Genomic DNA, 12,006 nt, shown 5'->3' on the forward strand with positions numbered 1-12,006 from the left:
CATAAGCAGCAAGTTCCAAATTCTAAAAGCAGGTTTGTCACAACACTACATTCCAATCCAAAGGCCTCATTCAAATGGCAACTCTCCCAACAGGGTCACTTCCCAGAATGCTATCAAGGAATACAGGTTGCATTTAGTTGTCACTTCTCTGCAGTTCGTTAGTCTTTCCCTGTCATTTATGTCCTTGATGGCTTTGAAGAGTTCGGGTCTTATATTCTGCAAGATGACCTTCAACATGGGTCTGAGTGTAGTTCCTCCTGATCAGACTTAGTAAAGCATTCTTGTCAGGAATCCCACATAAATGATAATGTGCATTTCTTAGTGCATCAGATCAGGAAGCTCAGGATGTCAATCTGTCCCACAACTGCTGATACAAATCCTTATCACCTGGCAATTTTGCTGCCCAGTTTCTCCACCTTAAATTCACTGGATTCCCCCCTTAGTAACTGATTAGTATTTTGCAAAGAGGTATTCTAGGATTACACTGAAATCCTGTTCCATCAATTCTCTACTCACTAGATTAGTATACTCTGATCACTCCTTAATTACCTCTACGATTGTGACCAAATACGCTTCTTCATATATACTATTCTACAGTTACTGATTTACACTGTGACATAAACTTTTCCCTTCTTTATCATTAATGCAGAAAAAATGGTTAAAATCAGAAATGTGAGCACTTTCTTAAAAGAAAATCAGCTCTAAATAAAGGGAACTATGAGGTAAACCCCTTGGGACATACCTTTCCCTCCTTCCGGTACTAACTACACTATAAATCCCTTCTTTTGCTATTGAGAAAATAAAAGACACATTTATTTACAACTCAGATAGCTACTATCTGCTAATTAAGTTGTGCCAAGGTCTAAAAGTAATATCAAACTTGGGCAAACTATTCATTAAGTAACATTTTTTTTTCCTGATGTATTTTGCTGTCAAGATGTAAGACCTCTCTTACTGTCAAATTATTTTATTACCCATCTAAAATGTAAACCTTGTCAAATCTCCTGATACATGTTTTAGATAATTCTGAAAAGTCATAAAACCTGGCTGGTGTAGAAGATAATGGTTCATTAAATATACTTTTTTTTTTTTTAAAGATTTTATTTATTTATTTGAGAGAGTGAGAAAGAGCACAAGCAGGGGGAGTGGCAGGCAGAGGGAGAGGGAGAAGTAGGCTCCCCGCTGAGCAAGGAGCCTGAAGTGGGGCTCGATCCCAGGACTCTGGGATCATGACCTGAGCCAAAGGCAGACATTTAACTGACTGAGCCACCCAGGCACCCCAACAGTTCATAAAATATACCTGTTAATCCTTTCAGATATATCTGAACTTAAATGTACTCAGGTTTCACACTGAAAACTTAGCTACTGTTCAAAAAGCAAAACATGAAAAAACTTTTTTAAAATATAAAAGACATCAAAACAGCTTTCAAAATAGCACTGCTGTATATTATCTCCTTTCTATTGAAGTTAAAATAAAGAAGAAATTAAGTATCTGAATTTCCAATCCTGTAAAAATTAACATGCAGAGAGTTTCTGACAGAAGATGTCGTATCTGCCATTTTTTCCCCGTCAATCTTTTGTTTCATTCCTATACATCAAGCAGTCATTAACAAAAATTCCTACCTTTAAGAAGTATAAAATCTAATGAGAGTCACAGAAACATACGCAAATATAATAGTAGATAAAAATCAGTAATAGTATGATGGACATATGCACAAAGGATTTGCAAACAGAGAAGAGAAATTCAATCCAGTCTTGGTCATGAAAGGCTGCCAAGAAGAAAGGAAGACAAACCTAAACTGAAGCTGGTAGTCTCTAAAAAGATGAACATTAGTTATTCAGGAGAAAGAAGAGGCATTCTAAGAAATCTACCAGTACCCAGGCAAGAGAGCATCATATACTGTGAGCCCCAAGGATTAGAAGCAAGGTGTTGGCATTGAGACATTCAGGAAAACATAAAGGTCTTCAAAGAATCATTAGATGGGAGGAGAGGAAAAAGGAGAAAAAAGATTGTAGAACTCCTTTTCACTACTTATAACTTAATAGTTTCCTAATTGCTATTATTATAGAAATATTTACTGCTAGTAAAAAGAATGATAGTGCTTTACTCTCCTGGTCTTTCTTCTGTCAATATTTCTTGCCTTCCTTCTAAATTATATAAGGATAAACTCAATGTTTTTTTTTTTTTTTTTTTTAAAGATTTTATTTATTTATTTGACAGAGACAGAGACAGCGAGAGTGGGAACACAAGCAGGGGGAGTGGGAGAGGGAGAAGCAGGCTCCCCGCTGAGCAGGGAGCCCAATGTGGGGCTCGATCCCAGGACCCTGGGATCATGACCTGAGCTGAGGGCAGACGCTTAACGACTGAGCCACCCAGGCGCCCCAGGATAAACTCAATGTTAACAGGTTGACAGAAGAATCCTGAGGAAATACTGTGAAAATGTTTCAAAATATATTTAAAACTGGACTTCTGAAAAGATTCCACTGTTGCATTGGGTTTTTTATTGACCATAATTCCTATAGCAAAAAGATGAACTGAGAATTCCAAGCCGAGCTTGAAATTTCAGACCTGCAAGGCATTTCTTCTTATTTTTTTAAGCACATAAAAGCCATCATTTAAAGGATAACCTGAGTAAACATGGCTATATGTACCAAGCATAAGAACTATGAAGAACAGAGCTGTAGGATACAGCAAATTTCAAATTTTTCTAGGTTGGAAACCCTTATAAGTGTTTATAAATAATCATGAGCCTCAGCTCTGTATGCATTATAGGCAAATTATTTTATTAACTACATTGGCTACTGGTAATGCCTTAAGGCCCACTTGGGTTCCATAGGCTTTTAAAAATTAGAAAAAAATGATTTAGTCAATTGGGTATTGGTTCCTTATAATTGATTCCTTATAATTTGCTGAACCCATTTTCTCCTACATGTAAAATAAAACAATCTCCCTCTCTCCTATGTCAAGAAATCATTGTGCAAATTAAGTAACCATCTTCTATTTTTACTGTTTTCTCTTATTATAATTGTAAACAAAATCATAGAATAAAATCAGAGAAATTTTTAAACAGAAGAGATTGACTATCTGTATGAATGTCTTCTTACACATATGTAATAACAATATTCAATATTCCTAATTTTTCATTCATAATTGAAAAAAGACAATTCTCTCATTTTCTACTTTTCTTCTTTTTCGGTTTCACTTTCAGAAAAACATTCAGGAAAACAGAGAAGATAAGTACTATATAGAAATCGTTTTTCATACATCAATAAAGCAGTTTAAAAAAGAAGACTCAAGAAAGAGTGTATCATTGAATATTATGAAAGAAAAAAATTCTAAGAGTAAATACAATGCATGATTAGGAATAGTTTTAGAGTTACAAATCAGTTTTTTAATAAGTCTTGAACTCAATGTTTGAACCTAGTTTATAGAAGTTTATCCAGAAGTACATTTCCTTATTTCAAAATGGTTACAGAAAAATTCTGCCACCTGATTCTAGAAATGGAATAGGTGAACAGAAAGCTGATTTGGATGTCCTAATTTGATTTCAAAGGATAATTCTCTGTGGGATCCTTAATAAAATGAAGGTAAGGCGGGAATTTTTCAGAATGTTTATATGGTTCGACTTCCAGTGGCTAAATATCTTCAAGATCCTTGCTACTAAAGGCATAGTTGACAGATCCGTGGCATTAGCATCTCCCAGGAGCTTGTAAGAAATACAGAATCTGGCTCCACTCCACACTATTAAACCAGAATCCTTGGGTGATTAGTAGTATGCAGTGACTGAATATTTTCAGTAGTAAGGTTATAGATTACTACCAAAATTGTTCATCTAATAACACAGCCACTCTTCTGTAGCAAATGGGGTTGAAATATACAGTACCATAGATGGATGCCAGAGTAAATAATGCACTGTCAACAAGAGAAACACAGCCTCTAAGCTCAGGTGTCCAAGATAGAATTCTGGTTATATACCTCTTAACTTTGTAACCTTAGGCATGTGACTTAACTCTGTGCCTTGGTTTCATCATCCATACAATAAGGATGGACGGTATACCTAGCCTTTTTTTTTTTAAAGATTTATTTGCAGCCTGACCTCACGACCCTGAGACCACAACCTAAGCTGAAACCAAGAGTCAGAAGTTTAACTGAATGTGCCACCCAGGTGCCCCTAGCTATAAAAAATGAGCCAGCAATTGCACTACTAGGTAGTGCAAAGGATACAAAAATGCGGACTCAAAGGGGCACATGTTTATAGCAGCATTATCAACAATAGCCAAATTATGGAAAGAGCCCAAATGTCCATTGACTGATGAATGGATAAAGATGTGGTGCATATATTACATAATGGAATATTACCCAGACATCAAAAAGAATGCAATCTTGCCATTTGCAATGTCATGGATAGAGCTAGAGAGTAGTATGCTAAGTGAACAAGTCAGTCAGAGAAAGACAAATACCATATGATTTCACTCATATGTAGAATTTAAGAATTTAAGAAACAAAATAAATGAACATAGGGGAAGGGGGAGGCAAACCTTAAGAGACTCTTAATTATAGAGAACAAACTGAGGGTGGATGGGAGGGAGGTGGGCAGGGGACAGGCATAAATGGGTGATGGGGATTAAGGAGGGTACTTGTTCTGATGAGCACTGGGTGTTATATGTAAGTGAGGAATCACTAAATTCTACTCCTGAAACCAATATTATGCTGTATGTTAACTAACTAGAATTTAAATAAAAACTTCAAACAAACAATACCCCCACACCCCTCAAAATGATGCATAAGTTTAAGTGAAATATTACGTGGAATATGTTTAGAATTAGTGCCTGGCACACTATAGGTGATCAGGAAATATTTACTATTATCATTATTTTTAGTATTAAGTTCAATAGCCACTCAGAGAAAACCTAGAAAAGAATAAAACAGGAATGACAATGGTAGATTAAAACTGAAGTTATACCTAAACCATGACAGTTAAATATATTTTTAAAAACCAAAATATTTTGACCAATTAAAATTAGAAATAGGTAAAAGATTAGAAATAGGTAAAGGGCAATGCAGTACAAACAGACTAATAATGAACATTTCTGAATTTCAAGTATTCCAATACCCCCACTGTTTCTCTGCGGTTTGATGGTACGTTAAATGCATTACTTAGTCTATCTTACCAGTCGCTTGCTATAAAGTAACGCTGTACTGCTGCCACTGGAAACTGCCCATTTAGAAAAATGCATGACATGTTCCAATTGTTTAGAAAGTCCAGCCACTTCCTGTTGTTGTTGCATAAGTTTCATGCGATGGTCCTTTGCAAGGCTCTGAAAAGAAGAAAATGTCAACATTCATCCTGCATATAACATACTTTAATGGTCATTTTCAGATTACCAAATTAGAATAACTGCCACCTCTGAGAACCCAAATAACAGAAACTTAAAATATGCTTAGTGTTTTTCTCCCTTAGTATAAAGGATCACTCTCACTGCCACAAAAAACTGTGCCCCAACATTGCAGAGCTGCTGCTGCTGCCACCACCATCACCACTGCCATTCCTGCCTCTGCATCCCCACTTCCACCCCAGGCCCTTGGTCTAGTTTGACAGGTTCTGGGAATTTAGGTCTCTGTTCATGCAACTTCCAATATCCAAAAAGGGACAAAAGCCATGGATTAACTATGACAGAGTAAATGCCTGTTAAATTCAATATTCACAAATAAAATAGAAGTATCATCCAGCAATCTTAATAAAATTACCAGATCACACAATTTGTGCAATCACAGGATTTCACTTTTCAGGCATTCCAGTCTTGACTGCAACCACTTTGTGCCCAGTCATGCCATATGGTAGACAACACTTATACTTTGTATGTGGTTAGAAAGGGATATGATTTTTGTCTATTGAGAATTACCTTGGGAGCCAATTGATAAGATGACTAGAGGAGCCAATGCATTCTCAGAAAAACTACATAAAAGCAGAATACAGAATATCTCTAAGCGAAGTATACAAGCAAGAACACAGATTAATCAAAAGTAGAGAGCATTGGGGGTGCCTGGGTGGCTCAGTCAGTTAAGCATCAGACTCTTGGTTTCAGCTAAGGTCATGATCTCAGGGTCCTGGGATACAGCCCTGCGTCAGACTCTGTGCTCAGCGGGGAGTCTGCCTAGGATTTTCTCTCTCCCATTGCCCCTCCCCCTGTTTGCGTGTGTACGTTCTTTCTAAAATAAATAAATGTATCTTAAAAAAAGAGACAGAGAGAGAGCGCGCACTGAACTTGGGTTGTTTTAAAGTTCTCTACCCAAAAGTCTTTGTCTGCAAGGAAAGGGGAAGACAATAGAGTTTTCTACTGATCCTGAAGTTTAACAGTAAAATTGCTACACTCTAATATAGATTTACATTCTCATTAAAAAAAAGGAACCTGGTTCCTGACCCTAGTCAGTTTCAAATTTGGAAAATACACAGGTGAAGTGAATTAAGGGAAAAACTGCAATGACGGTCAATGGTTTTGTCACGTCTAATTTAAGTTTAGAGATTACTTATTTTTTACAGAGGTCAGAAATATCCTAAATGTTTCTTTGGAGACATACTAGAAAGAATATAAGTTCTGTTGACTTTGGGAGAGATTGCATATTGACAACGAGAAGCCCTAGTTACTTGGGTCTTCTATGGTAACAACTATTTGGGCCGATTTCTGGATTCTTAGATAAAAGTGGCTACATTTGTTTTAGGAGGATTCTGTAAACCAGGAGAATGGATATGAGGACCAGAGTAAAACTGTATAGAACTGTAAGTCAATAAAGTTGATTACAAATAATACTGATGACTAGGTTCATTCCCAGAGATTTGGGATCTGGTCATCTTTTGTTATCTTCAAGTGATTCCGATTTACAGAGAAGTCTGGAAAGAGCCACAGCAATGTGTACACTGCTAATCTCTGAGAAAGCAAATCTAAGTGATGTTTGATTTTAAGCAGAGCTTGGAAAACTTTTTAAATTGTTTAAATGCTTCTATTAAAAAAAAAAAAAGAATCAAAGAACCTTGAAAAAATAGTTCCCGTAAATGAGGTTGCCTGGACAGAACACTTCTTCACTAAATAAGTATCTGTTTCCAGAAGAACAGAGAATTATTTTAGTCTTTGTTTCTTGTATGTCTGATAAACCATGGGAATGACCATGCTTTCCCAGGAAGGATAGGACTCTCTGACAAAGACCTTATAATTTTGTCAACTACAAAATAAAGAGTTTGAACTAAATTATTTCGAGGAGTGTTTTTTTTTCTTTTTTTTTTTTTTGCATCTTTAAACATCAGAATTCTTATTCTCTTCTCATTGTAAATTGCTGCTTTACTGTGAATTCTTTCTGCACCAATGTACTAAAAGAATACTAAAATACCATGCAATTAATATTATTTTAATATACCATGGAGAAGTTGTAACCTCAAACACTGACTTTGGATCCTGACCTTCATGAGTGTAATAAAGCCCCCGAAGACCATAATATCTTTCTTACCATGGTGAGAAACAACTATCCTAAGTGCCTTGAACAACCCTCGCTACATACTGCTTTCACAGTTAAGACTATAAAATGTTGAAAGCAGAAGGCATATCCTTTTACCTAATTTCTCAAAAGGTTAATTAAATGTGTATGTCTGAAAATGAAATACGGCTTTGTTATCATTCTAAGAATTTTTGCTCAATTGCACCGCTTCGGGGACCCAAAGTTGTTACTTCAGTGAATCTAAAATGATTAATCTCTTCAACATTTACAGAGCTCCTTCTTCAAGCAAGGCATTGTGCTTTGTGCTACCAAGTACACACTAAGCCATAAACTGTCAGCTACAATGTAGAACTGAGCAAAAGAAAACTTGGGAATGGAAAAGTATTATTGAGTCATAAATGGAAACAATTATATGAAAAAGGGATTCCAAATTCACAAATACATGAAAAAATACTATATTAAATTGCTACAACATACTGACCCATTAATAGTAACTTACCTCAAGCTGATGCAGTAGAGCTTTTCCTTTTTTATTTATTTCTACCATCAATGTAAATATAGCAACTTTAATATCCTGTTCCACCTGCTTTTGATTTTGATTTACTTCGATTATCCTGAAAATTAAATGAAAGAGGGGAAAAAAAATCTAAAATCCAAGGCAGAATATTGTTTTCTAATATTTAAAATTGATTTTTTAATGTAACTTAGGCCAAGTTTTGTTTTAAACTCTTAAAAGCTCAGCTGTTTCTAAGGGTCCTTCAGTTTGAATCGACTTTCTTGAAGATGACATAGCAGAAATGTAATTCTTCTGAAAGACACAGTCACTTAATTCAATCTTAAAATCAAAATGTATAAAATTGCAAGAGAATGAACACATTTTAAGAAAATATGGTTTGGAAAGATCATGATGAAAATCACCCAAGAAAATCAATACTTGGCCTAAAAGGGTGGACAAAAAAAAAAAAAAATGATTTATAAACAAGAAAACCATGACTCTTAAAGTGTTTGATTGTATCCACTGTAACTAAGAAGTAGGAAAGTATAAATGTGTCACCCTTAGTCATCTGAACTGGTACAGCATTCATTATACCTGCACAGAGGCAAAGAGAACAACAGTAGTTTGCTACTTTTAATAACACATTTGTCTTGAAATAAGCAGCTAAATACTACTTTATGTTTCATCAACTACCATGTACAGTTTCTCCTTTGATTAGAGAAAATGGAATGCTGTTTTCATGGAGATTGAGATAGACAGAAAGAAAATACACAGCATCACACCAGACCATCTTATAGAAACAGAAGAGAATAATGGGACACCCACACTAAACATTTTGAGATAAATAAAAAGTTTCATTTCTCCAGTCTGTTTCTCCAAAAGTTACCCACTGAAACTTAAAACCAATAGGGCATGGATTTTATTCTCTGTTGTAAATTCTTTAAGGTATTTAATTGGCACCAATATTGGCTATGAGATCAAGAAACCCAGACAGATCTGGGAAGCAAATAACCCCCTGAAACAAAACGAAACAAACCCCCCAAAACTAATTAAAATCCTCATGATGGCTGAACATGATGAAAAAAGGACAAGCAATGCTATGTTTGCACATGCATAAAAATGAATTAATACCAAAGTAAGCCAGCCCAGTAAATGTAATCCTTTTATAATCAGGTAGTCTATACAGATATGAGCAAGTAGCATTTAATTCAAGGATTCTTTAAGTCTTACCACAATTCAAAAACCAAAATCCTTCCATTCAATAATGTATGACTTTGTAAAAACAGCATAAACCACTAACAGAAAGGTAAAAAAACAAATTTGGAGAATTCACACTACCTGATTTGAAGACTTACTATAAAAACCTACAGTCATGAAGAAAGTGGGGGTACTGGCAAAAAAGAAAAACACAAGAGAACAGAAAGAATAGAGTTCAGAAGTAACCTTATACATATGTTGTCAACTGATTTTCTACAAAGGAACCAAGGCAATTCAATAGCAACAATACAGTCTTTTAAACAAAAGGTGTAGGAACAAATGGACATCTGTATGTTACAAAAAAGTGAACTTTGGCTTATAGCTCACACCATATACATGATAGAATAAGATAAAAGTCAAGAATACATTTTGTCAAGGGTGGATCTTTTACACAAAATTAGTTATTTTACAATTGCTACCATTTGTCATTTATATGGTAGAAGCACCCAGAACTATCTCTATCATTCTGTAAATATGCTTTACACATTTTCAACTACTCAGATAAAAAACTTTTAAACCCACCACTTACTCTATTTGGTAAAAATAGTATTGTGATTAGAATATGGTAAATGAAACAGTATTTGGCTAATACACTTGTTATGTGAAAGAGAAAGGTAAAATGAGACCTGATAAGAACAATAAAAACAAAAGACACAATAGAACTGTATTATCACAATGAATAAAAATGGGTATAATAATAATACTGAAGCATCAAGAAGAGGGTAAATTATGCTTAAGAATATCTTTAAAAGAATTCAGTTAAACCAGGGAATTACTTGGAAAAAATTCCCACCATAGCCATGCTCCAAAATGACAAGTATAACAGATTATGATGACTGGTCTTAAGGAAGATGCACCACGAAAGATTTTTTCTCTATGAGTGATTCAAATCCCCTGTGAGGACTCTCTTATTCAGCCTCTTTCTAAAAAGCATTTCTTGATTTATTTAGGTAGTGATAGGTTTCTTTTGTAAACCTAAAACAACAAAAGAAGGGAGATATGGGATTTCATAGGTGTTGTAAAGGTTGTAAATATGTCAGTGTGGGTTCCAAATGGGATAAAAAAATGGGGAAGACAGACAAACTCCCTCTTCCATGTGGAGGTTAGTGGTTTACTCCCCTAATCACTGAATTGTGAGATATGAGCCTTTGTACAGTTGAAGAGGAGGACTCCTATGGAAAACAAAAAGTATAACAGGTAACATGTAGAAACTATGTAAATATTGTATCTGATAAGGAATAAAACGTGTGTGAAACTGTTTAATGGTGTCCTAAGATCTCCACTTTATTGCAGTTAAAAGATGAAAGCACAGAGAAGGCATCTCAAAGTTGGCCAACACTTAAAAAAGCAATTTTATATATATAATCAAGTAAAGTATTTTACCATACTGGTAAAAACAGTTGATTTTGTTTTTAAATCCTGGCATTTCTTTAAAATTTGAAATACCAGATAATTATAAATTATTAATACCTACCAGATAAATGAGCCATTATTCAATGTAGTTTATTACCATAACAGTTTTGAAATTTCATGGCTGAAAAGAATGTTTTCCAGCCCAATTTCCAGAAACCCAGTTTTTGGAGAAGTCTTATGAACTACATGTTATTAGAGCTATCTAACAGCTTACCTGGACCTATCTCACCATAAGCTAAGTAAAATGTCTGTTCTAAAAGTAAATATACTTAATACATTATATAAAGATGATTTTTTATAACACCACAAATGTAAATTTACCTGTTTTGGATCTGATTTCCTGTGAATTTTATGTATTTTGTTTTTTCCATCAGTTTGGTGATTAGTGTATCTATGATCACTTTCTGATTCTGAAAAGCTTCTTCTATAAATTGGTATCTGGAAAGATAAGTAAACAAGCCAATTATTTCAAGCTAATATATCCAAAATGAGGAAAAGCCCCCAGATAGAAACAATTTAAGATAACAAGATTATAAAAGATGTAAATAATAATAATCTTTAAAAAAACATTTTAATATATCTCTAGAAGGCAGGTTTTTCATGCTCTCAAAATTATCCCTAAAAATGAGGGAGTCTTTTTTTTTTTTTTTAGAAAGAGGGAGTCTTTACAGATATTATTCATGGATACTCTAAATTATTTTGGAAATTTGGGGAAGCTACACATTTATCATTTATAGTTTTAGAGTCTTAGAGAGCTCACTTGGCTGACCTGGCAAAAAGTAGTCACAGATATTTAAGTAGATTTATTTACTATTTTGCAATTTCATAATTATGAGAGTTTGATGCTGTAAACACACATTTCAAAGATTACTTTTAAACATTAGGTGGTTGTGCCACAGAGGTCACAAATATATGCCTTTGGGAAAAATGGAAAGAGTAAGAAAAACTCTTGATGTTATGCCTTGCATGCAATAAGGCTTCAAGCAATGTAACATACAGCACTTTAAAAAATTTAACTTGGAAGTCAACATGATAACCTCTGACAAACTACGTAGATAACTCAAGAGTAGCTCCAGGGAAATAGTAATGTAGAAGATAACTAGTTTTGGGGCACCTGAGTGGCTCAGATGGTTAAGCGTCTGCCTTCGGCTCAGGTCATGATCCCAGGGTCCTGGGATCGAGCCCTGCATCGGGCTCCCTGCTCGGCAGGGAGCCTGCTTCTCCCTCTCCCACTCCCCCGTTTGTGTTCCCTCTCTCGCTGTGTCTCTCTCTGTCAAATAAATAAATAAAATCTTAAAAAAAAAAAAAAAAGAAGAGAACTAGTTTTATTACTTTTTCATAAAATGCATAA

At 34.8% G+C, this 12,006-nt stretch overlaps 1 protein-coding gene across 2 annotated transcripts in view; it reads right to left on the reverse strand.

Moving 5' to 3' along the window:
- Positions 1–12,006, reverse strand: part of TRIM24 (tripartite motif containing 24) — a 113,697-nt gene that overhangs the window by 32,245 nt on the left and 69,446 nt on the right. For both annotated transcript variants that reach the window (XM_032401484.1, XM_032401485.1), the window contains exons 5-7: positions 10,977–11,093; positions 7,989–8,103; positions 5,173–5,319 (exon numbers count right to left, since the gene is read on the reverse strand). In XM_032401484.1, the coding sequence (XP_032257375.1) occupies positions 5,173–5,319; positions 7,989–8,103; positions 10,977–11,093 (379 nt within the window). The remainder of the gene's footprint in view (positions 1–5,172; positions 5,320–7,988; positions 8,104–10,976; positions 11,094–12,006) is intronic.

The sequence above is a fragment of the Phoca vitulina genome, unplaced genomic scaffold, assembly GCF_004348235.1.
Source record: "Phoca vitulina isolate PV1807 unplaced genomic scaffold, GSC_HSeal_1.0 scaffold4, whole genome shotgun sequence".
NCBI classification, from domain to species: Eukaryota; Metazoa; Chordata; class Mammalia; order Carnivora; family Phocidae; genus Phoca; species Phoca vitulina.